The 26,439-nt window shown below is 41.7% G+C and overlaps 1 protein-coding gene across 2 annotated transcripts; it reads left to right on the top strand.

The window, feature by feature from the left end:
• The first annotated feature begins 1,127 nt into the window (after window positions 1-1,127).
• Window positions 1,128-26,439, top strand: AZIN1 (antizyme inhibitor 1). Of its 2 annotated transcripts, XM_027656957.1 has the most exons (13): window positions 1,170-1,424; window positions 7,138-7,275; window positions 13,750-13,947; window positions 14,837-15,007; window positions 15,995-16,168; window positions 16,427-16,599; window positions 20,181-20,315; window positions 21,857-21,938; window positions 22,781-22,855; window positions 23,952-24,117; window positions 24,647-24,765; window positions 24,939-25,153; window positions 25,767-26,439. In XM_027656957.1, exons 5-13 carry the CDS (start codon window positions 16,067-16,069, stop codon window positions 25,876-25,878), a joined length of 1,179 nt encoding a protein of 392 aa, XP_027512758.1. In that variant the 5' UTR covers window positions 1,170-1,424; window positions 7,138-7,275; window positions 13,750-13,947; window positions 14,837-15,007; window positions 15,995-16,066; the 3' UTR covers window positions 25,879-26,439. The 2 variants fall into 2 exon arrangements, with proteins under 2 accessions (XP_027512757.1, XP_027512758.1); XM_027656956.1 differs by lacking the exon at window positions 14,837-15,007 and having other exon boundaries at window positions 1,128-1,424.

Genomic DNA, 26,439 nt, shown 5'->3' with positions numbered 1-26,439 from the left:
GTGGTACCCCAGTCCCATTTTTTTCTAAAGAGATGACCGGTGTGTATCTATTCACTGCTTTTCTAAAATCTCTCTGCTATAAAACTAAACAACCCCAAATTTCCTTTGGAAAAAAATATCCAAACTGTACTAACATACCTTTTAAAAAGAAAATAAATGTGCCCTGAGAGGAAGAAGTACTTTCCAGAACAAGTATATCTTTTGGTAGGTCTCAGTGAACTGCATAACTACATATTTTAGTGTTTGGAAAGAATTGTGACTACTGGAATGAGCTTTTAAAAAAGCATCCCTGTGTGATTTGGTAAAATTGACACAGCAGAGCCATGCTAGCAGATCAGGGGTCATCCTCAGCTCCACTATGGAACAGTTTTGTGACCTTTAACTGAGGCACCTCATCTCCAAATGGATCTTTTCCACTTGCAGCTGGGCAGCGCTTCCTCGCAAGGGTGTTAAGAAAGAACTAAAGGCTTTGGGGTGAGCTGAAGACATTCCAGAGCTTCAGTTAAACTGTGTGTGAATCATAAGGGTCAGGTAAATCCTTCCGTTCATGTATTTACATACAAGGTTCTTGAAGGCCTGAAATTGCTGGAAGACTGAGTGTGCCAGCTATGGAGCATGATTAGTCTGCTCGAGTGAGCGTTATGAGCAGTTTATCAATTCCCAGGGGACCAGGGCGAGCTGTTAACTCTGTGAAGGAGGTTTCTGGCTGGCTATTAAGCCTTGGGTTCTTTTCACACCTGCTCAAAGCCGTAGCGACACAGGATGGGTCTCTGGCTTGTGGAAGTCATGACAGAAGCACAGACCCCAGATGCCCTATGAAGACACGTGTGGGTAACTGCCTGCCTGGGATCCTGAGGGGACGCCAGCGGTGTCCCTGCCCCGCCTTCTGTCAGGAACTCCCCAGAGACCTGGCCTTTCCTGCAGCAGCTTCAGTGCCAGCCGGGCCGAGCCGCCCGCCGAGGACCCAAGAGCCGCGCCAGGGATCCACACCTGCCCCGCGGGGCTGTCACATCCCGCGCCCATCGCGCCCCGGCGGCCGCGGGGGGCGGTGGCGGGTTCCGCCCCCGGTGCGGTGACGCTGTCGCTGGTCCCGCCTCGCCCTCCCGCTCTATAAACGCGCTGCCGGCGTCGTCCCCTTCTCCTCACCCTGTGTCGCTGTTCGCTCGCCGCTCGCCGACCGCGATCCCACCTCCGCCCGCCGCTGCCGCAGCCCCCGGCCCGCTCCGGCTCTGTCTCTCTCCGCCTGTGCCCTCCAGTCCCAGCGCCGCGCTGCGCTTTCCCCGCCGGCCGCCCCCGCAGCCTATGGCCCTGGAAGGCGCCGCTGCCGCCGCCTGTATTTCTGCTGTAGGTTCCCACATCCCTCTTTAAAAATTCCGCCTAAAAAGAGAAGACGATTTACCAAATCTTTCGGGCCGTTATCTCACGTGAGTACCGGAGCGGGGGTCCCAGGGCTCTCGCCGGCCGCGGGGGAGGCGGCGGGAGGGAGGGGGCGGCGGCGACGCCCACCCTGAGCTCCGGAGCGGGCGGGGACGTCCCTGGACACCGGCGACTGGGGGGAGCGACAGGGGCTTTCCCCTGCCCGCGACCTGGGGCTGGGGGCAGTGCAGGGAGGGAAGGGGAATGGTGGCCGTGGCGCCCGGGGAGGGCAGAGGGGCGCCCGGCGGGCAGCATTGCCGCCTCGGCGGTTCCTGGCGGGGAGGGCCGGGGCCGGGGCCGGTTCCTGCAGCTGCCCTTTCTCCGCCCGGCGGCGTGCGGCGAGACCGGCTGCGACCGGCGGCAGCAGATGGAGAGCGGCAGGATGAGTCAGAGCCGGAGCTCCCCCTGTCCCGCGGGGCCGCATTGCGGGGGCCGAGCGGGCGGACAGCGGGACCCCCGCGCCCCGGAGGGTGTCGTTGGCGGCGGGCGGAGGGTCAGCGGCCGGCGCGCTAACATGGCGGACAGCGCTGCGTGCGAGCGGCGCCGGGGTAGCAGTGGGGGCCGGGCACCGGGGCGAGCGCTGCGGCGGCGCCGCCGGCCCCCTTCTCCCGCAGCCCCCGGGACGCGGGAGGCCGGCGGGGCCGCCGGCTCCGCGGGCAGCGGGGGCTCGGCGGCCGCCCTAACATGGCGGATTCCTGCGGAGGGGGGCTGCGCGGTGTCTTCCCCCTCACAGTCGGGGCATTACCCGGGGCGGGAGACCCGCGCCCGCCGGGTGCTGCTGCCGCTCGCACGGCGCCCCTGCCTGGGACGGGGATCGAGGGGCGTCCTCGCCTGAACCCCTCAGGGAGGGGGCTGCCCGGTCCCCTGTGCCCTGTGGCAGCTGCTTGGGCTGGGAAGCGCAGGCTGCGGCCCGGGTGCCGGCGGGTCCCTTCCCCGCGGATGACCCGCACGCTGGAAGCTCCCCTGGGCCTGGGGAGAGCGGCCGTATGTGTGACGGGCTTCGGCGCTGCGGTGGGTGACGAGGGCATAGGCTGGAGAAGTGCTGGTGGCATGGCTGCGGCGTCTCCTCGCCTGCTTCTCAGGGGCCATGTTGTGCTTCTGTAAGCGAGATTATCCATCCGGGCTCCCGCTGCCGTCCTCCGCTTCCCCCCTCACCTGAGCTGCGCCTGTACGAGGCCTCACCTGTCCCCCTCGGCACTGGGGGACAAGGGGGCACGCCAAGGACCAGGGTGGCAGCCAAGGAGCTGCCAGGGCACCGCACAAGTTGTAAGGGCATTGCACAAGTGACGCTTTCCGGGACAGACGCTGGGATGATGGGACAAGTCGCCTTCACGCAGAGTGTCTGTGGGGTCCCCTGGCATGTGAAAGTGGAGCCCTTCCCTCCAGTTAGCAGTCTCCTGCGTTTGCCAGGGGTGTTTGCTGGTCATCTCAAGGGCTTTCCCCCTTCCCTTGGTCAGTCTGTTAGTGTAGCAGTAGCAGGTTTGGTGCCGCCAGTCCGAGAGGTCTCTTAGTTGAGCCTCAACCTCCTTGGCTTGGCTGCCTCTGCCAGCACTTTGTTGTCCAGTTGGCCACTGCTGTACCAGTGGCTTTTGGAAAGTATGGAGAAGAGTCCAGTCATTGCTCAGCTGCTGGCTCTGTGTATATCTAGAGTGTGTGCACCGGATAGTGGGGTATCCTGAGAATGTGTGTGTGCTTGCTGCAGTGCTGTTCCCTGCTTGGTAAGAGCTCAGAAGAGGTGTCCATAATTGGTTATAGTGGTGACAGATCAGCAGATGTGTGTGTTCCTGGTGGTAGGGGAGGTGAAAGCACGGTGAGAGACTGGGGGACTCATGCATGTGTAAGGGGGATGGCGCAAGTGCAGGTTCATGGGGCAGCTGGCATGGCTGAGGAGAATGCTCTCTACTAAACAGCACTGCAGGTCTTTTTCAGTCATCAGTCTAGGCTTATTCCAAGCCCAAGAAGATGTATATCTTTGCTGGAGGGAACCTGGTTGTGGTGAAGAGAAAAGAAAGTGAGCTTGAATCATCTTTCATGCCTTTCTGAAGTGCATCTCCTGCAGTGCAAAATCCTGCACAGCTGACATATGCCCGTAGGCAGGAGAAGCGCTGCGTTTCAGACCTCTGCAGCCGTCTCTGGTGACTGAGCAGGATTTGATTGTGTAGTCCCAGTGGGTTATAGCCACCCTAAATGAAAACACCATGTGAGGTCCAATAAAGCAATGTAGACCTGGCTACACACCTAGTCAGATGCGTGGCTGTGTGTCTTGTGTGGCAGTGGGTTGCAGGGGAGACATGTCCTACTTCTTCTGCCCTCCCTGGCTGCTGGATTTTTGTCTCGGAGAATATTGCACTTGCCCGCTATTCTTCCCTGGATAAACGTGGGAGGCAGTGGAGCTGGGGAAGAGGTGGGGGTTGTGAATAATGGTGATGGTAGGAGGGGTTTGTTCCAGTCTGGACTGGTCCAGTCTAGTTCTTTCCTTCCTGTCACCGTGTGAACAATGCTGCTGCTGCTGTGGCTGATGCTTGTGACAAGGCAGCCCCCTCCCCGTGTGCCTCGGGCTGTGGTGAGCTCCTTCCCTGCCTGCTCTGCCTGCTGTGGGCTGAGACCCCCCTGCAGCCAGCCAGCCTGCTGCCCCCCATCCCTGCTGCTGGGCTTTAAGCTCCAGGGAAAGGTTGTGAAATCACAGAAAAAGGGGGGAGTGGGGGAGCTCTTGGAGGGGAAGGGTGTTGTTTGGTGGTGAACAGCAGTGGAAATGTTTCTCCTTCGGGGACAGTTTTACTGGAGGCAAGAGGCAGGCTTGCCTTTCAGCACTGCAGCCTGCCCCCGGGCCAGCAGCCTGTGCCTCTCGCTGTTTGTTCCCTGTGCTGGAAGGCTGCTGCAGGTGTGTCATTGCAGCAATGCCGGGCTGTATGCTCTGGAAATGATTCCATCTCTCCAATTAAAGGAGAGACAGAGTGCTCTGGAAGAGAACTAAGACTGTCCCTTCCTGAAAGCGAGGCTTAATTGTGTGATGTGCTAATTTGAGTATAATGGTAAATTTCAGTTCTAAATAATGGTGATGTAGTGCAGGAGCAAGAGAGTGGTTGATGAGAATTCCTCGGGGACCTGTTCTTCCTTCAGGACCTGCTCCCCCCTGGGGATTGCCTAGCCACAATGTCCTGTCCCTGATCTGGAAAAGGCTTACTGTAACTCAAAAATACCTGGTTTGTTTTTTTTGTGGACCAGAGTAACTTTGTTGCCTCCAAGTCTGTCACTTGGTGTGAATGTGCAAGCTCATCATAATTCTAGATTTTTAGGATTTGGTTCATGGATATTTTAGCTCAGGCCACTAAAGGGTCTCTTTTTCAGAGATGGGTGCACTGACCATTTTTTTTCAAAGAAAATGAATTGATGCCTGGTTTTGTAGGCTGGTCAGTGTCAGATAAGGGGGGGCTGAGTGGGCCTGTGAACTGGAAAATGCCTGGCCCTAGCTGGCCTCTTGAATACTCAGAGCTTGCTGTGGGGATGCAGTTGTTCTGGCAAAACTATACACTGTGGACAATGGGGGCTGATTTATTTTTTTTTCCCTGTGTTTCCTTGGTTACTACTATTGTTGTTGCTTGAGGTGTAGTCGAACTTGAGGTGCTTGCTAGTAGAGTATACTAACAGATGATAGATAAATACATGCATGTAGGTGTCACTTGAGTATTAAAAGGCAGAGCTGCCTTGCTGATTATTCCTACAACTCAAAGCTCACTGTTTAGCAAAGAATGCTTTTATACCTACTTTAAGACCCTTAAGCAATGGATGCTTCATTGTTGCTGATGACATGCAATTCTTGTAAAGCTGGCTTTGTCCTTATGGGTTATGGGCATCTAATACACTTCTGGTACTTAAAATGGTAGCTCTGGTCTGCCACAGTACAGCAAACTCCCTCTTTGTGCTTGTTAAAGCAGACTGAAATGACTGTGATTGGAAAGGCTCAAATTGCACTGTTTTTCTCTGAATGTTTAGAATTGGCAAACCTGCACAAAAGAGAGCAGTCAGACTATTTTGTATATGTTTGTGTAGATCCTTTAGATAAGTAATTCTCATTTAAAAGAAATTCTGAAGCACAATTAGAACTCAGCAGAGCTCATAGTTGTCTGTTGCTGCAGAAAATGGTTGGTTTTCATTCCAGCTCCACAGGAGCTTTCACTGTACACTTTTCTCCTTGGGTCATGTGAGAATATTTATTGGAATAATACTGCAGGTGATATTTGGCTAAAGCATGGCTTCTTAAGTTTTGCACTGAAGGTCATGTGCTCTTCCTAGAAGCACCTGTGTTTAATGACTTGTTTGGCTTGGAAGGTAAACTTAATTCACAGTCATTGGAAAATTTATATAAATTCTTGTGTATAATCAGAACAGCACTGGAAATAGTGGAGCTATTTAGTTAATTTTAAAAACTAGCAACACTTTCCTTTTATAAAACTGTTGTGTGCATACTCAGAACTAAATGTAGTAACATTTAGTAACCCTCGCTTTAGAAGAATAAAAGGCATATACATTAATTCTAGCTGGCAGAATTTCTTAATATCTCAATTAATTTTGAAGCATTGAGGTTTATTTTTAGTACTGTGTGCTACCAAATGCTAATTAATGTGGTAAAGCTGAAAGGACTGCTCTGTGGAGTTGCTGTGAGAGAGTTACCCTCAAGTTGCATTAATTCTGTTTGTTACTCAGCACTTTATAGAGTGTGCTAGTTTAGTTTTCCAAGAGCAAGAATAAGTGGAAAAGTACACTTCAGCAGTTTGCTTAACTGATGCAGTTGAGAAGATGATCATTTAGGTCAGGTGATTCCCAGAAGTCAGGTTTTTATAGTCAGTCCATGTAGTATTTAAATAATGAGATGAGGAAAAGTTTAGTTTTACAGTAGGTTGGTACATTCCATGTTTCATGCCATATACCACAGTGAATTTGTAGAAACTTTGTTGTATGTTGGGTTTGACCAGTTTGGTAGTGTATTTAATTCCATGAAAATTATCTTTCCTCTTAGGAGGAATAACTTCTCAACAGGGTTTATAAATGTTTCCTTTTTATGTTCATATTCGTGTGATTGCTTTATCTGAATTTGAATGAGCTAGCCTTGTACTTTAAAATGCTGCTTTGGTGTTGTGTGTAATAGCCTTTAAGGGCCAGCTGAAATGTTTCCTCATTCCTGAAGGCAAGCATAAGTTTCTTTCTTCTAATGGTCTCGCTGGTTTCTGGATTAGTCTGTGTGGTGTTCAGTTTCACTATATAAAGCACTATTTTTCACCCACATGCTGTGTTCATTCACAGCAGAGGGAGAAAGAACATGGCAAGGGAATTCTGAAATAGGAATGAAGTGGGGAGGGGAAGTATGCAGTGGTTACAGGGTTAAAAGCACTTCTGGGATAGTCCAGTATTAAGATGTACTACCCTACAGCGGGATCTCTTTGCCATTAATTTTGAAAATTTTCCAGTTCAGACTGTGAAAGATTAGTACAAACAAGCAGTTTCCTGTGTTTTAGCAGGTCTTAGTACATCTGAGTTGTTGTGGCTCAGAGTTTACATTCACTTTTGAAAAATATATGCTTGATGTGATTATAAACTTTCATGATGGGTTGTTGCAAGCCTTCTTAAAAGCACTGATAAGGCATTTGTTAAATGTTTTAAGATAAAGATTTTATTCTGTTCTGGCTGTGAAATTTATTTTTGTGTGCACTTTTTTTCCTACAGGGCAAAATCACTGATCAAGTTTACAACTATCCAGAGGGCTTAGGAGAAGTGCTTTATAGAGAACAGTTCGACTTCAACGCTGAGCCACCTTGGGAACCTAGCTGATGATAGTAGGGTTCCATCTCCTAACTTGTCCATGTAAGTCTCTCTTTGTCTGTATGCAGGGAGGATAAGCACTTCAAAAATACAGCTTGTATTGGCTTTTTGGTAAGCAACATAACTGTCTGGATGTGGATTATCAAAATTACACGGGGCTTTCATTTGGTGGGGGACTATAAATTTTATTAATCCAACACTTTTCTCAATATAATTATCTGATAAAGTTCTGAGAGACTTAACCATATGTGAGTAAACTAGGTGAATAGAGCTACTTTTCTGAATTTGGGCTCTTGGCTGCAGAAATCCTAAAATGAAGTGCTGTAAGTTCAGTCTCTCAGTGGTAATTCTGAAGTAATGAATTGGACTGTATGACTGTTAACATCAAATTGCTGAAGATGGTATGATTTCTCAGGGTAGTTTACACTGAAATAGTTAAAATTTGCTCATGTAAATGGTAACTAATGCTGATCATGAAGGGTGTGCCTTCCCAAGTGCTTATCTCTATTATTTGCTAATTAGCATCCACTTTCACAAATAGTTGTAGTTGAGCTATAGTAGAATGTGTAAATTAGCGTTGGATGGAAATTGTGTACTGATTACAAATGCCTTTATATTTTGAAGTGGCAAATAGTTATTAAAGAAGAACCAGACCATGATAACTGAAAACAAATGAGTTCACTTAGCTGATCTTAAGGAGCACGGAAGACTTTGGAATGTGTGTGGTTTTCATGTTCTGTTAAGTTAAAATAGCTTTATGTAGTTTTTAACAATAGTCTTAAATGCATTTGTAATATTTGAGTTAAGCTGACTTTACAGTATTTGTACAGTATTACTTTTTTCCTGTCTAGCTGAAGGCATTTTCATTTGGCTTAGTACCCATAAATTATATAATGCTTTTTAATGTAGATTTTGAGGATGGTTAAGTACTTATTACTGGGCCAGGTACTTTTTTTACAGACCACAGTTGTGTTAGTATGCCTCCTAATAAGGTACTTAATGTAGATAAACTTGCTCTTTGAAGAAAACCGCAGTAGCAGAGGTGCAGGATGAGCTTGGTTTATCATGACTTTTCACTTTATCTCCAGAGGGTATATTCCTTTTGTTTGGAACTTACTGAATTAACTGCATATATCTGGTTGGTTTTAGTCAAATACTCTATTCAAGTGAATTCAGTTAACACTGAAAATTTTCTGAATGTCACTCTTAATTTTTGGGTGTGATTTTTATAAGCAAAATATTGAGAATTTTTTTTCTCCTGTTCAGCTTCTGAGTTTTGGCTCACTCTTTTATGTGGGTAGAACTCTTGCATGACATTTTACACTTCAACAGGAATAAAGTAAAGTAGTTAGATAGGAAAGGCAGAAGAATTGTTAGAAAGGAGTGAATAAAGTTGAAAATCTTAATGCACTGTAAATGCATTTTAACTTATAAAGCTATTCTGGAGAGAATTTTGTCTGTGACAGAAGTTTTTACTCTTGGAAGAGAAACTGTTCTGATGCTTTCATTGAGATATTCCTTCTCTAACCGGTAGTCATGTGCTGTGGCAAACAGTGCAAGGTATAGCTTGTCCTAGAACAGAAATGCCACTGGATTTGCAGTATTTGCAACTGAATGCTGAGATGATGTGTGTTAATTTTGAACTTGGATCTATTATGTGTTCAGTAATAATGTACTGTACACAAATATGAGTAGATCAGTATTGAGTGTAGTGGTGATGCAGGTAGCAGTAGCGTTTGCCAGGGAATCTGTACCTGTTTTGGTGTGCTGAAGCAGAGGTAATTGCCTCAAATACAGCTAAGATGCAAGTTAGCCATCTGATTGGTACTTCTGAGTCTTGCTCAAATTGCAAAGTGATTTAATGGGAGAAAGGTCAATTGAACTTTCAAATACAACTGTAACGTTATGTTCTGATGGAACTCAAAAATCTTCTGTCTAAAGGTGTACTTACATTCCCATTAATCTTGCTTCCTTTTTATAATTTTCTCTATCCTACTCTTGTCCTTGTATGACACTGGCTAAGGAAGAACTTGGGGTTTAGTTCTGTCTTGCTCTTCATGCACTGACTCCCTGAGCAGTCGAGCAACTGTGGCCTGAAGTCTTGCTCCTTTAAAAATCTGTTTTAGGTATTGCCACATCTGGTTTATTGGAAATGATGGGAATTAACAATGGAAATCTGATTTATTAGCAAGCCAAGTGGAAGCAGTAGCTATCTGGATTGGCTAACCTTTAAAGCTCTCTTGACTTTGTTTAAATGGAGCTGGGTGGCAACTGGGGAACAGGAGAGCTGAGAGTTTGGAGTGTTAGGGTGCAGTGGGGGAGGCCAAATACTAATACTGACTAAGCAAGTAAGAGGAAAGGATAGGGAGGTGACTGTACTGTTGTGAAAGAGAAGTGGTGTTCTGGTACACCATGGAAATGTATGTGCAAGAGTACTCCTTTTTTGTAAGCTTTGTGAGCTTCTTGGCTCTGAATAATGTATTCAAACTTCAAGAATACAGAAGGTTCCTGAAAGCATGGTTCCTATAGAAGATATAGGATGGGGCATTATTTTTTAGTATCTACCCCCTTTGCTTACTTACTTCAACATAATTGCTCAGTTACATTGCTCGTTTAACTGTGTGGAATGCTCCTGAGAGGATGGTAGGATGCAGCTGACCTAAACTGTGCAGGTACTCTATGACCCTCAGTGGATTTCTACTGAGAGGTAACTTGAGTAATGCAAAAAGACACCTGTTTCAGCATTTCCATCAGTTGACCTCAGTGGCTTCATTCAGCTAACTGACTTATAGGGATGCAAGTTGGTGAAATGGCATCTTGGAATATTTTTTGAAAAAGATGCTCCCATTATAAATAGGCATTTCCTGCACTGAGAACATAGGACTCGTGTTTCTACTTTTCTGGTTTACCTGTTCTGTACTTAATTGCCAGTGTCAGTGACAAAATGCTGCTGCTTCTTTGATCTGCTACCCCTGAAGAACTGGTATTGTAATGAATGTGAGATTAATGTATTTTTACCTCTTTATGATTTTTACATCGGTATAATTGTTAATCTCGTAAATATTTATTTTGTTTAATAAGACATGGAGTTGAAAGGCATTACTGGGAGCCTGTTTGGGATGCAGAGGCTTTGTCATTTGCAGAGGAAGTTTTTAATGAGAGAAACAAACCTAAGGGTGTTTGGGATTTTTTTTTTGTGTGTTTTTTAGGCCAAAGAGTATGTAGTTCTGACAATGTAAAGAAAAAAGGAAAATTGTGTGTGTTATGTGTTATGGATGCTTGCATATGACAAGCATGTGTTTAGTCTATTTTCAGAGCATTTTCATTTTGTTTTATTCCAGATGTCTGCATTAATTGCAGTGTTTAAATATGTACACTTTTATCTTAAGAGTTCTTCATCTGGGAAGTCATTGTGTTAAACCATAAAGAGCCTGAGGATGTAACGCTTACTTCAAAGAAAGCAATTACATGCCTGTGTAGAAGTCTCATACCACTTGACAGCTTTTGTTTGCCTTAAAATATATGTCCTGGAGCACTGTGCAGACGAGCATTTCAGGTGCGAAAATGGGTGGTGTTACCACACCAAGTCTGTCAAATAATGACTTGCAGCAAGTCAGCACTTCCAGCAAGGACTGAACTCTGTACTGTAATGATTTCTGACTCATCTTACAGACATAAAAAAAAGTCCTAAACCACCCTTTATATTTCCCTCTGCAAATTTTATCACTGATTCTCCTCTCTCCCCTTCAGGAGGGGTACCAGTCAGAGCAGAATGAGATGACAGCACAGTCCCAAATTGTGCTGTAAGGTATTAACCCCTTAAAAAAACATTTCTCAAATATCCACTCTTTTGCAGTGGTGCTGTAGCAGTACTAGGAAGTACTGTAGCTCCTAGGAATTTGTTTTTTCTTTGTACAATATTCTTCCTATCCTGTTCTCAACAAGACAATGTAATTTCTTCCAGAATGAGGAAATTGGATAGTAGTCATTAGGCTAATGTTAGCTTTTTTACTATATTAATTTTGCTAAATGGAAAAGCTTCTGTGTCTTGGATGTGCTTAGAAAAAGAAATTGCCATTTAGCAGCTTGGGAGAGGTTATACCAATTGGTGATGGTTTGTTGCAAGTTATTTCGTTAAATTTCTAGTAGTATATATTCCTTTTGGTCCCTGCCTCTTGACCCTTGAGATGCTTTTGGATGAATGAACAGGAGACAAGTCTGGTTTAGGAAATAATCTTCATCTAAACTGACTTGCTAGATAAGTGTTCTTTTTGGATTTGGTGAGTTCGTGGTAAAGAGCCTCCTCTCCCTGTGCTTTAGTTAAACCAGTTCTCCCCGTCCTCACCACACAGTGTCCCCAAAAGTAAAAGGGCAGCTTTTGGAGGAGAGTGTTCTTCTACACCATCTCTGTCTGAAAGCTATAGACACCACAGTCATTAACTATGAAAAAAAGCTTTCTTTTAAGAATACTACACAGTTAATTTAAATCTATTCCACTGTAACTCAGATGAACACCCAGAGGAAAAGCGTGCAGTTGTTTAGATTGAGCTGCTTCATTTGAAATACAAGGTAGGAGCAATTAGCCTGCTGGGTGGATGGGTGTCTGGTGAGCCTGAAAATCTATTCAGTGCTGTGATTGGTTCCAGTGGGTGTTCTGAGACCTTCCAGTAGGGTAAATCAGGATGGAAGGGACTCCTGTCTGTCTGTACACTTTAGAAAGTAGGGAGTGGCTTATAGCATTAAAAAAAAAAATTAGCTGAGTAGCACCTTTGTATATACAGTAATTCCTTAAAATACTTTCATTTTGCTTGCGGGCTTTTTGACAGGTTTATACAATGTATCAGGGAATTGAGAGCTTATTAATAAGAGATCAGAAACACAGAAATTGTCCAACTTGAATAAACAATGAAAAGCTCAGATGTGAGGCTTCTCCCAGCCCAGTGGCTTCTAACATGCAAAAAGTTACAGATACTTAGAATATATGTTGGCCAGGTGTGAGTGGGGAGAGGAAAGAATCCTGTAGATTTAGATGCAGCAGAAAATATATTTGAAAATTTTTCTTTAGCACTGCTCTGTGTCATGAAAGGATTAAAAAACTTGGGGGTTTTGAATGTTTAACAGATCCACTACTTTTGAATAACCTGTTGAAAATAGAAATCACTTCACTCTTGCATGTGTCCACCATGGTTGTGCTTATTCCTCTCCTTGGTATTACTATTTTTGCACGAAGACAGTAAAAGAATTGTTATTGTTGTTATTGTTCTTGTAGAAGGAAAGTTTAATGTGTTTATTACACAACCAACAAGTTCCTAAGGATGCATAAAGTACTTTAAAGTGTCTTTAAGCATTAGGCTGTTTAGGTCATAGTATAAAAAAAAAGTGGTAAAATAATTAAACTCTACTGTTAGGCTTTTTTCTTCTTTGTATCTTCATGATTTGAATATTCCAGAGCTCTACCAAATTATCAGTAAAATGCTGATGCCAGCCTTTCTTTCCTGGGGAAAAAAATATCTAAACCTATCTAAACCTACTTCTGAAAATCATGGATATTTTATGAACATGACTGCAGTGCTCATGTGTGTTTCACTGATTCTAAGTGAAACTTAGTTCACAAGCTTGTCTTTTGTTTGGTGGTCTTATTTTTAAGGAATTTGAGCTGTTACTCTCACACTGAGATATGACTGTCTAAAGAATTTTTTCTTGCTATTATATTGTCTGCCACCTAGTCATTGTTTTTGTAATTGTAATTAAATCCTTACATCAACGTGATAATTATCTTGTTCTTTTGTGATTGTTTTGGATCTCCAGGATTCACTTAAATAAGCATATGACTTATTATACCTGTGAGACAAGTATTTCTTACCCAGCATACTTTTCTTTATCATTCAGCTTCTGAGTAGAACTGGAGATTCTTGCTGCCACTAAATTCAATTCACTCAGCAGTAAATTCCTCACTTCAGAAACACAGGGGGCATGTTTGAGTTGTGCAGAAAGCACATAAAACCCTGGTGGCTCCTTTCCCATTATTTGGTATAATAAGAAGCAGGAGCAACTGCTGCTTAGTTATCTTAGTACTAGCTTGAGCAAAAGTAACTTTGTTCATATTGTTGACAACATTAACCAAACTTAATGTTACAAATTGTGGATTTTTTTAACTGTCTGGAGGTGGTAGATGAAATATGAGACAGAATTAATACTGTGGCCTTGTGACCATTTGAAGCCAAAATTTTCTTCTTAACTAATGAACTGCTTTTGACTTTCAGCTTTAATGTTTCTGGTTTCTATCAACACTTCTGATTAGAAAAATAATTCTGCTATTTTAAAGCCAAGCACACGTGGCTTATCCTTATCCCTGGCAAATGGAGGGTGAACAGAGTAAAAAAATATTTGTTTTTTTTTGTAGAGGGTGTTTGTGTTCCTGTTTGTAGGACATCAGATGTAGAAAGCTCTAATTTTTAAATGGTGGCACAGTATGCTTTGTGCCTAGTTTTGCACTGACTTGTTTTCTTTGTACAGTTTGTTGCATAATTTAAGGACCCGGATCTAAGGCTTGGAAGCCCATCCCTTGTGTTTCTTGGTTTATGACTGTCGGCTTTGTGGAATACGGCTGAGATGAAAGGATTTCTTGAGGATGCAAATTACTCCATTGGTCTGTTGGATGAAGGAGCAACTCTTGCAGATGTTATTGACAACTGTATTTATGAACATACTCATGTAAGTTGGCTTTCCAAATTTTCTGGTTCAGTTCCATAAGTCTTCAAAGTAGGTCAAGGCATTTAGGACTGGTGAACTGACAGCAGCAGAGGAAGAGTCAGCTAAACTTCACTCACCTTATAAAGTAGTTTGCTCTTCTAATTCTGCTTCTTTGCTGTTTGCTTGCTTTGGGCAGAATTCTGTTGGGGAAACTTGGGCAACAACTCCCTGCGCATGGCTAGCAGGAAAGTAATCTTGCTGATGTAATTAAATACGGGTTTCCATCTCTTTGTTTCAAGAGCTTTTATAGCAATGGGTTTTAGGCCAGGAATGTGAAATTAGGCAAGTGGATATATTAGAACCCTTTTTGTTGTTTTTGTTCTTTCCCTGAAAATATGGCAAAGTTTAGACAAATATGTATGCTGAGCCAGTTTAAAGCCACGTTTAAAAGTTCTGTGGGCCATTGTGGTTTATAGGTGTACATCTTCCCATTACCCTTCTCCCCATTGGAAACTTGAGTATGAGCACATTGTGAGGTGCTACCTTTCAAGACAAACTAGTCTAAAAGCTAAGGTTTAGCAACCAACTGGAAAGAAACTTGAATAATTCTGTGATTACAATAATTCTATTGAATAAGGCTTCACTCGTTTCTTAGGAGGCAGGAAGATGTAGCCTTTGTTTTGTAGATGAGGTTGTAGAAAGAGCAAGCTGTAAAAAAAGTTTCATTAAGCAAATACTGTATCCTTAGTATGCCATACCTAGAGTTGTTCACTTTTCCCTTGGTTTATCAGGACTAATGTTCAAGTGCAAGTGCTCAACTATAGTACAGCAAATAGCTAAATTCCATGGCCTTCTGAACTCAGGTGTAGGATTCCCAAATCCTGATTCCTAATATTCTTTTTCTGTCTAGCAAATAAATAGGTAAACTACTGGCAACATGTCATGTCTCCAACCACTGGCTGGCTCACAGAGGATAGCTGCCTCCTGCTGCTTTCATTTACTCCTTTAGCTCAAGGGGTAGAGGCCTGTGCCATGGATCTAAAGCTCCAGATCCCATTCCTGCTGGTGACCCGTACAGGGGGTCAGTATGCTTCCACCCGATGGAATTTCTATTTGTGTTTTTTAAACAGAAAAAGACTTTGTATACAATAAGCCACAACATACATAGTTTCATATCTGTGAAAGTCAAGTGCTAGAATTAACATTTGATGTACAGTCTTAATTCAGATCAATCATATATTTTGTAATGGTCCTTAATAGTTATGCAGTAGGCCATTCATTTACAGGAACTTTACTGAGTGCACATTATAAACAAATATAGAGTAATCTGTTTGGATTTTGATCCACTGTACAGACATCATGACTTGATATTGAGAAAGACTGTGATATAAGAGGTGCACAAGGGGGACTTAACAGTTCCAGAAGAGTGTCTGTGCATTTTCTTAAAGATTATGTACTTGATTCTGCAACCTTTAGCACATGAGTTTAGTTCTTAAAATTTTAGTTTCAAATCCTGTTGAAACTAAGTGCTTCACAAGATGTGGAGAACAGTCTCAAACTTGACTTCCTGAACTAAAATACTACCAAACAAATTTTCAGGAAAATGAGCTATTAGCTAGATGTTAAAATAATGTTAGTGCATTAGAGTTTATTCCTTGTATAATAAGCTATAAATTATGTTGAGACTGTGGAAGCTTTTACTGCAGTGGATTTCTTTCCTCTAAATAGTTGCAGACTTCTGAAAATAAAAAGTTGGAAGAGATTTGTATTTTTAGATAAAATGAGCATTTGACATTTAAGTAGAATCTTTTATTCAGGAATCTCAGAATATTGTCTAAATAGCGTTCATAATATCTCTGAAGTGGTAGGTATTCCCTCTGATTTTTTTCTTTTTTTTTAAATAGTTCAAATTGCTAGGTGAAAGTAAAAACAAAAGCAACATTCAAGGTCAAATCTAAAAGTTAAGAACAGGGTAAAAAGGTACATAATCCTTTAAGACTTTGGGTTGTTTGTTTGGCAGCAAACCTGCAATTTCAGACATTTTATTTTCCTATTCTTCCTTTTTCAGACTGGAAAAAAGGCATTTTATGTTGGTGATCTTGGAAAGCTTGTAAGGAATAACATACAATGGCAGAATGTGATGGCACCAATAAAGCCATTTTATCCTGTAAGATGCAATTCTACTCCAGGTGTACTCGAAATTCTGGGAACCCTTGGCATTGGTTTTGCATGTTCCAGTAAAGTAAGTTTTTCTTACCTGTCTGCCTTATTTTCTTCCATGTGCCTGCTGTTTTAAAATCATCTCTTTGGTGTGAAGTGCCATGATTATAAATAATATAATTTGTGAACTCCTTTGTAACTGGCCGTTGAAAATCTATGCTTCTGCAATAGAAACAGTGGATAGTTTTTAATTTGTGGGATAGTAGAGGACATCTAATAAAAAATCAGGAAAGATGATGCCTGGACTTTGTCAAGCTCTGATATTCTCCTGTTTTTCCAGTCTGAAATGGCATTGGTACAAGACTTGGGCATTTCTCCTGAAAACATCATATATACAAATCCTTGCAAGCAAGCTTCTCAGCTCAAGTATGCAGCAAAAGCTGGGATAAACATCATGACTTGTGACAATGACATTGAGCTGAAGAAAATTTCGCGTAATCATCCAAATGCCAAGTAAGTGTCAATTCTGGCTTTGCTTTTAATGTGGGGGAGACTTAATTTTGCCTGTATTCTGGGTTGTTTGATTTGCAAGCAAGTACATGGCTTCTTTAATATAAATCACTTGTATCTGGTTTTCTCCTCTCTTTGTCTCCTTTGAAGGTAGGTTTTTTACAGCTTTCCCTACTGGGTCTCAACTTCCTCATATAATAGTAAGGCCCTTGTTTTGGGAGAAATCTTGGGAGAAACTGATTTCATAGGGCAACCTTGATGTAAAGGTTTCAGTGATTAAAGTTTAGAAGTCTGGCATTTCATCATCTGCAAGTACATCTTCCTCCTGCTCTGTTGTGGCTTCACTGTTGTTTTTCAAGAAGTTCTGTTTGGATAGTAGTGGCTCCAACTGAATTCAGGGCTGAGACTATCAGCAAATGCCCATGTGCTCTGGGTCCCATCTTGGGTTTGGGTACACTCTACAAGTCTGTTAAATACACCTGCGGGTATTTCTGCACCACTGAAGCAGTGAGAAATTTGACTCCAGTTCTATTTTCAGTAACTTCAGTATTAGCTCAGCTGTTTTCTGTAAAGAAGTGATCAAAGCTGATATTCTAGTTGTTAAATATGAGAATTTTATTGCTGCCAATGTGTCATGGTCTCTTGGACTGATACGCTCTAGTCATTAAACATCACATCCCTCACATGAATATTTTGGCTATGGACCATACCTTTAAGTAATTTGGAGTCAGAGCCCAAATGAATGTTACAGTCCTTTCCAGTGATTAATGGGATGTAGCTTCCCACAAATATCATTGGAGAAACTGAATTCCTGACATCCTTTACAAAGCCCTTGGTTCTAAACAGTCATTATTAAACTGTTATGTCTTCTCCCAAAACTGAGACCACAGTTGTAGAATTGGGAAGATTCTACTAAATTCAGAATCTAAAGACTCTGGTCATCTCACTAGTTGTTTTTCTAGGGGGGTTGGAGTGGGTTTTTGGAGCGGGCGGGAGGGAGGACAGGGTTTTTATTTGAGGGAGTTTCAGTTGTTCAAGGCTGCCTCAAGATTTAATATTACTGTTAATATTGCTCTTGCTAGTGATTACACTTAAACCTCATGGAAGCCTGTCAGTGCTTTGCATACTGGAGAGGACTTGCTGTGCAAAGAATGTTAAATGTACGATAAATATTTTTTTCTGTAAAGTGCTGGCCTTGGCATACTTAGTGCATTTGAAAGCCTTGGCAATGCTAAAGCTGACTCTTACATTGTTAGTGCTTTACCAGTTATTCACTGGTGCATTTAGTGTTTTGTTAGTTTTCATGTTGACTTACTTCCATGATTCTAACAGCTGACTTCAGACAACGTTGTCTGTGGTAACATCCACAGCAAGAGAAGTTAGGATACCTACTTTTCTTGAGCCAGAGCAACTGTAAAATGGGGAGGCAGAACAGAGAAGTTTCATAAGCTACAGAAAAACAACAAACTCTTTACTTCTTTTCAAGGAGCCTATAGTCTAATACTTGCAAAAATTCCCATTTAACAAGGACAAGAAGCTCAATTTCTACAAAAGAACTGCAATTTGCTGTCGTAAATTTCCTAGAGGTCTGATTTCTCACTGGACAGAAGTGCTTTTTTCTCATTTTATTAGAGTTACCTTATTCAGGTCATTTTAATGTTGATGCTGAAGTGACAATGAGTTTTCTTTCTCTTCCTTGGCGTAGTTCAAGAAGTCAAAGCCACTGTTTAGCCTTGTTCTTCCTGTGTGTGGTTCTTAGAGCTGAATTATGCTTGCACAGATGAAGCCAATACGCTTTGGCTGAGGAAAGATGTGATTCTCCTTCTCACTTTCTTAAAATCTGTAACTTTGCTCTAAACTTGGTAATGGGTGGGTCTTCTTTTGTAACTGATGTTTCTGCCTTTTGAAGTCTTAGTCACTGGAATGATTGCAATTTTTTTTTAAAGGAAGAAGAGATGTCAGAAAGGAGCACTTAGCATTGCATTTCTTTATACCTTTAGGTTTTTCCAGGCAAAGTTTAACTGATAAGGTTCTTGCTGTCCTAAGAGCTTCAGTAGAGGCAAGGCTGATAAAAGAAAATGCTTCCTTAAAAATAAAAAAACCCCAAACCCTAAACATATCACCCTCTAGCCCTGCTCTGACTGGCTGAAACCCAGGAAGAAGAATCCTACTAGATTTCTAGAAGTTGGAATTACATTTTTTTCAGTGGTTTGCACTAAAAAAGTACCTTGATTCACTTATAGTGCTGCCATAACCATTAATCAATGAAATTTAATATTGGATGTCTTTTTAAAAATGGATTTTGAGTAATCTTAATATGAGGCTATAAACCATAGTATTATGGACTTGACTTTTTTTTTTTTTTTTTTTTTTTTTACATTTCAAGAAGTTAAACTCTTTAGCTTGAGTTGTCTGTGCTGGTGGAGAAGTAGGAAATGAAAGGCTAGTCACAGTCTCCCAAGATGAAATGGTATAAATTAAAATTAACAAGGATTGCTGGTGTGAGAATTTAGGATTTTGTTGCTGTTTACAAAATGCATTTTAAACACCTTATAAGACATTTGGAAAGTACTTGTAGAAGTCATGGGTAGCTGTTAGGCCAGCATGTGTTTTGCAGTGGCTAGACTGAGTTCTGTTTGTTGCATGTCTTAAGAAGAGCTATTTCACTTTGGCTGCAGAGCTTCTGCTGCTTGTTTGTGCTCCCCACCCTGGTTAACTGTGCAGTCTGTCATGTGTGCACATATGTCGTGACAACTTCACTCTACTGCATGACTGATTGATCTGGTGGGGGTGTGGGGGTGACTGCCTTAGTGGACAGCAGTTTGAATTGGTGAGTTTTGGGGGTATACCTCTAGAGGTTTTGATGCAGACATGGCTTTGCCACTCAAGAGTTAATTTAACATAGAAAACTGTCAACACTGGCACTGCTGTTTGCCAGACATACCCAGGATGAGGCTTTCACTGGAGGGAGGAAGATGTCTCACTGCATAAGAATGTAAGAGATGGTACTTTCTTCCTCTCTGCTCCACAGTGTCCTGGAAGAAGGGCAGGGAATGGACTGACATCCCTGCCCCATCCCCAGTCCATGTGCTCAGTCAGAAGAGGAGGTGGAGGGATATGGTTGGGGTGTGCTTTCAATGTGTCAGCCTGGTGTTCTCCAGATGCTGAATTAAACTAAATCTGATACGTGGCTGACCTAAGGGTAATCTCCACATTCTCCTCTTGGCTAGGAAGGAGGTCAGAGATGGGAAAAAAAATCATATTACAGTCTTACTGGTTTTATGAGGAACTATCCTTTATTAGAAGGTAACATTCTCTTTTATTACAGCACTCAACAGACTTTTGCTGCTACTAGAGTCTTAATTGCTGCATTTCGAAATCCCTTGTCCTTGTTGGCTCCATGTTTTAGCCCCTAATTGCTAGTTTTTTCTCTGTACAGGATTGTTTTTATTAGGTTTCCTTGATTCATCCATCGATGGAGCTGGAGTATTGACAACATAATCAACACACTTCTGACAGTCTTCAGGCTTCACATGTGCTGATGATGTAAACCAACTGCCCCAATCATCTTCCCCTTCTCTTAGGCTCTTACTGCACATTGCCACAGAAGACATTACTGCTGATGAGGAGATGAATATGAAGTTTGGCACCACCCTGAAGAACTGTAGGCACCTCATGGAATGTGCTAAGGAGCTGGGAGTCCAAATAATTGGTGTCAAGTGAGTAACTTCTTTGTTCTCTGCTGGCTGAGCAGATGTTTGTACAAAGTACTCAAGATGTAGAATAGAAAATAATTTTTTCCCTCTTTGACACTGTTTTCCAGGGTTAAAAACAAAAGGCAACAAAACCCCCAAACAACAACAAACTAACTTTGAATCATGAATTTTTGCTTTGCAAGCAAAGTGCTAATATAAAAGCAAAAACTAGTATTAAACAAAGTAACTTTTACAGACATCAAAGCAATTTTAAATGGCGCATCAGAAATCCTCTGTCAGCATGAAAACTAAGTTTAGAAGCCTCTCCTATTCTCTGACTGTACTCTTGAATTTCTGTGGTAACTTGATTTGTATTTTTCCAGCAGTAAACAGCATATCGGATAAGAGCTAGTATGGCATGGAATAGGTTGGACAGAGTTTGAACAAGATCAACATGGAGTTGGGTTTTCTAAGAGTTAGGGTCCTCTGTCACTCTGATCATATCAAGGCAAAATACCTAAGTTTCTGACTTGCTCGTGGCAGGAATGAATCCTACTGTTCCGAGATCTTTCAAATGATCTGTGATATTTTAGTTGGAATTTTGACAGATATTTTACTATATGGAAGAAAAATACATGCATTGTTCTGTCTGCCCTCAGCTACTAATGTATCAAATACTCATGAATGTTTTAGGAAAGCAACCAAACGAATAAAACAGGGTGGGTTATTGAGGCAGTAAAAAAAGAAAATTTAAGCCAGATCATGATGACTTAAACCACAATTGTTTTGATGTATATCTGCTTGAAATTGATGTTAAAGCATAAACATACTATAATCATTACAAATGACAAATGTAAACTAAAATATTAGAGGATACTACTGAGAAAATGTGCCGCCTCTTATAATGCCTTAACCAACTTTAACAAAAATCGTATGGCTCTTGTGTGTTATTTTTATTTTAAAGAAATGTGGATTCATGCAAATAAGTTTGAAAACGGACCTTTGCCTTAAAAATGGTATTCCTTAGAGAAGTAGACTTGGAGTAGTGAGCATTGTGGTACAGATGGATGTGTTTGTGGTCTGTCAAGAACCAGTTAGCCATGTTCCTCTTGAGGCAGCTCATGGGGCATGTTGGCACTAGTTTTAGCATCTCAGTGACTAACTACGTATGGCAGTACTTAAATCTTTTGGGCATGGAACCAGAGGGGATTCAGGAGCTTGTGGGAGGCATCGGGACTTCTCTGCAGCATGGGCACCCACTGAAGAACAAGTTTTAGCCACTTTGATAGTGAAGACTGAAAAGTTCAGTAAATGTTGTTTCCTAAAGATGAGAATATGTGGGACATTCTTATACATTAAGAGCGAGACAGGTCTCAAGTAGAAATCCAGTGGAATAAAAGGCAATAATTCCTGAGCTTATTCTTTGCACAGTTGCTCTATTATCATGCAAGCTTATTTTGAGCCACTTGGGAATCAGTTGCTTCCATTGCTGTTTTACATGGTGAAACAATTTGGTCTGAAAGATATATGGTTCAGTGTATTAATTGTGTTTTTATTTCTTTCAGATTTCATGTTTCAGGCTCTTGCAAGGATCTGCAAACGTACATTCATGCTATATCTGATGCCCGGTGTGTGTTTGACATGGCTGTAAGTAGATCTATACACACATGCAATTGCTACAGTAGAAGATCCCTTCTAATCATATTAGCAAGCCAACTATATTGTTTCCAAAATAAATCCATAGTAGGAGATGGAACTTGTAGTAAGGGACCAAATATTCCATTGTGAGATGTGGTAAGGGTAAACCAAATTTTATGTACTAATTGTGGACAAAGGTTAAGGAATACTTCCCACTGACAGGCAGTAGCCTTGTGTGCTGTTTTCAAATAAAAAATTAATTTCCCAGTTTTGGTAAAGGCTTTTTAACATTCAAATCTGTCCTGCAAATATGTAGCTGACATTTTTGTTAGGCTAAAATATTGAACAATTGTATGCTGGCATTTATTGTGGTATGAGAAGCTTGTAAACTAAACAGAGAAGACTGGGAGTCTTTTTACTCTTATTACTGCAGTTAGTGCATTAGCTGTGGCTGGTAATGCACAGATGGGGCAATAAAATTGAGGATCTTGCTGATCTTTGTGCAAATTCACAGATTACGTGACAAGACTGCTACACTGAATTCCTAAAACAGTCTTTTGTCAGAATGCACCACCCTGTTCAGCAGATACTGTCTGACTATAACAAAAGCCACAAGATAGGAGTTGATGTTGCTGTTGGACTTGCATAGAATTTTGTAACCAGCCACTCTTGACATCCCAATGCTGTTGCTATGAGATTTAATGGAGCTGTACTATGCCCTTATTCTCTCACAACATACTCTGCTATATATGTTCAAAAGTATAAATACATAGAAAACAACCACAGTAAGGAGCAACAAATATTTTTGCAGTTAGTTCTTCGTGTACTTATATTCTGCTTATGCATTTTAGGAAGAATTTGGCTTTAAGATGAACATGTTGGATATTGGTGGGGGCTTCACAGGCTCAGAACTTCAGCTGGAAGAGGTATGCAATATTTTGGAAGTTGAAACTCTTAATTTTGAAGAAGTGTTTACCTTCAAACTGCAACTAACATTGATAGCTGAAACCTAATCTAAATTCCATGTTAGACTGTAATTCATAAGATCCAAATAGTTGGGTTTGTATTCTTTATCATGGATAGTGTAATCAGTCCTTGGAGGTGATTATTTCTTTTAATCCTGTTCACACTGGGTTAATGCTGATTTAAGCATGTTACAGATTAAGTTACTATCTAAAGCAACCTTAGCAGTAGTAATTCAGGTTTTTTGACAGCTGACTGTGGTTGTCCAGCTGATGACTGTTGCGTGGTTTGGACCAGGGTAGCTTAGCATGCTTTGGATCACAAACCCTGTTTCTATTGGATGAAAACTTCTGATATTTTGCTTTAGAACTGAAGGCTAAAGGTCTCGGGTTTGTCTTTGCTTTGGCTAGCCTCTGATTTGGCCTAAATGCCCTCTTTAGTATGCAATGGCACATAAAACAGGATAACCTGTTTTCACTGCTATGTTGTCTTAGAGACAAACTCCTTGAAGGCAGGACAGTGGAAGTGATGCAGTGAGAAGTTACTAACAGCAAGCAGGGCCTTTCTTTCTTAGTTGTCACAGTTCTGTTACTTGTCTAAAATACCTGCTATTTTCCAATATGTGGCTTAAGATATGAGCATCAGTATTAGATAATGAATTCTGTTTCTAATGTGACACTATTCAGAACTGATCATGGAAAGACCCTTTCTTTGTTCTGGGTTCGTATGTAATTTTACGTTATCTGTTGTACTGGACAGATGTTGAAATTACTGCTGCAGTCTTGAGTGTACCACAGCTTGACCTTTGGTGGGGAAGAGGGACTGTCAGACTCAGACTCAATGGCACTCAATCTTCAGTGTTTAGCAGAATGACCAGTTTTCTTAAATCTTTTTCATATATTGTGGACCTCCAGTAAAGACAGTTCTCAGAGAATAGAGGACCAGAGTAACCATTTGGTGTGCTGACTGGAACCGACAGTTGCTGACTGAAAGTGGTTGTGTATCTGATATATCCATAAGCTGAGTTCATTGGTCTTACCTCTGACTTCAATTTCCTAGGTTAATCATGTCATCAGGCCATTGCTGGATGTCTACTTTCCTAAGGAATCTGGTGTTAATGTGATTGCAGAGCCTGGATGTTACTATGTTTCATCTGCATTTACGCTGGCAGTGAACATCATTGCAAAGAAGACTGTTGAGTATGATAAACTTCTTCCTTCTGGAGGTAAGGGTTGGATTTATAGTGTCTGTTATGAATCAGTACGTGTAACTGCCCACTACTAGTTGGGATGGACTGGTTTGTCTCAGCATATATTTAATGCATTCCCTTATCCTTCTGCCTTCCAGGTTCTGACCATACGTTATCTGTGTATGTCACTGTTACTTTTATGTGGTGGTACTTGTATTCTTACTGGGTTTGGCTTCTCAGTGGTTAAACCTCTATTGGGTGCTTCACAGGTGGTGTGTTAGAAGGTTGTGTATTAGAAGAACATAAGAAAACCCATGTCACCGAGCAAGCTGCTTCTCTAGGCTTGTATTCTTAGCAGTGATTATTACTGAAAGTATTAATTTTATTAAGCCTCCCATTTAAAGTTATAACTGAATTTATAATCTAGTCTCACACAGATTATTATACTTGTAATTCTCCCATTCCAGTGTATATGGAACCCCTTGTCAGGAAAAAGCAGCTGACTTAAGTTAGATTGCAAAAAGACTACTTATGCATGCAAGACAACTTCTTTTTTTACTTCCAGTGGAGCAAACCAGGAATGATGATGAACCAGTATTTACATATTACATAAATGATGGTGTTTATGGTTCTTTTGCGAGTAAATTGTCTGAGAAACTGAATACTATCCCAGAGGTTCACAAGGTGAGTCTTTCCATATTTTTCAGAGATAGTCCTTATCCTTGTCTATTTAATATATATGTAAAAATTTGTACATATATAATTACATATTACTTACTAAATTATCCTTCTCTATATTTGAAAATTTTCTCATTTAATAAACTGAAGCCTGAATTAACTTGATCATTTCCATACAGAAATACAAGGATGATGAGCCTCTCTTTGCAAGCAGCCTTTGGGGTCCATCCTGTGATGAGCTTGATCAAATTGTGGAAAACTGTCTTCTTCCTGAGTTGAGCGTTGGAGATTGGCTGATCTTCGATAATATGGGTTCTGGTACCTTAGGTGAACAGTCCACCTTTAACGATTATCAGAGGCCACTGATTTACTACATGATGTCTTTCAGTGACTGGTAAGAAAACTGTCTTGGTAGTGTCGAGATTGCTTTTTCTTCCTTCAGGAGTGTATACTTACAGCCAGATATAAATTCTATTCAATGGCAAATGTAGGAAAAATGCAAGAATGTGCCTTTTTAGTTTGTGGATTTTTTTGTCTCCATTTTCTGACTTTCCTAAGACCAAACTGAGAGCTATGATAAAACCTACTTTGCTTTAAGGATTACAAAAGAAAGCGAAATACCTAATCTCTCCTGTGAGTTCAGTGGTAGCTGTAAAGCCTTTTCCTGTTTGACATAAACCTTTGAGCTTTCCTAGCACCAGTAACTGCAGCTTGTGTATGATATTGGCACCACTGCTGCAGGCAGAAAGGGCAGTAATGCTGTTGTGGTGATGGTGAGTTTGGTAGCCCGTTTCTGTGCCGAGGTAGGCAGGAACCTGTGCTGTGCCCGTGGAGGGTGGGGGCATTTCCGTGTCTGCCAAGCACTGGCACAGCTGGTCTCCCTCCTGCCCAAGGCTCAGGCCAAGCTGTGCAGGGGAAATTGGCTTCAAGTGCTGTATTGAGGCTGGTTTCTGATGTGAAGTTGTACCTGAAAATGTTATTACAACTCTCAACCTTCTCTGCTGCAGGGATGAGATGCAAGATGCTGGAATTGCTTCAGACACATTGATGAAGAATTTCTTCTTTGTGCCTTCTTGCATTCAGCTGAGCCCGGAAGAACGCTTTTCCACTGCAGCTTAAACAGGCATTAACGCTTCATTTAGACCTGCAGTTGCAAGTCTGTAGTTTGTCTGGTCAACATTCCAGTGTGGAAGAAATGGAACAATCTTGAATTCAATTCATTCTCTTCAAAACTTGAAAAAATAGTAATAGCTAATGGGGACCAGGCAAAACAAGCTACAGCTACAATTCAGTGGGGGGTGGGAGGGTTAGATAATGGCGTCCAAATTTAAAATCAAGTTCATTCAACCCCTGAGCGTTAAATATGCAACAAAATGGATGACTTAGTGGAGATGGAAACCCATCACTTGGGTTCTTCAACAGTTTACATACAAGTACACAGTTTTTATACTAAGGATTCCTGTTAGAAAAGTCTTGTAAAGTTATTGTCTTTCGCCCAGATATATCAAATGTCAGTGGGAGACCAGTGTGACTTCATTAGATGTTTTAGTGTATTTAGAATGTGTAAATTTGTGCTTTGAACTGTAGTTAAATAAATGTAAAATTGCATCATAGTATTTGTTGTATTTGACCCTTGATGTATCCCTTGTACGATTGCAATAAAACTTTGTGTAGATTTTA

This window comes from Corapipo altera, unplaced genomic scaffold (genome assembly GCF_003945725.1).
Source record: "Corapipo altera isolate COAL_440 unplaced genomic scaffold, ASM394572v1 52b, whole genome shotgun sequence".
Classification (NCBI taxonomy): Eukaryota; Metazoa; Chordata; class Aves; order Passeriformes; family Pipridae; genus Corapipo; species Corapipo altera.
Note: the sequence above shows the minus strand (reverse complement) of the source record. Positions and strands in the feature narration are given on the sequence as shown.

Excerpts from the sequence above, each read along its gene's own strand:
- AZIN1 (XM_027656956.1), top strand. The coding sequence starts at position 13,846 with ATGAAAGGATTTCTTGAGGATGCAAATTACTCCATTGGTCTGTTGGAT. Across the intron at positions 16,600-20,180 it reads CGTAATCATCCAAATGCCAA|GCTCTTACTGCACATTGCCA; the intron begins GTAAGTGTCAAT and ends CCCTTCTCTTAG. Across the intron at positions 22,856-23,951 it reads CAGAACTTCAGCTGGAAGAG|GTTAATCATGTCATCAGGCC; the intron begins GTATGCAATATT and ends TCAATTTCCTAG.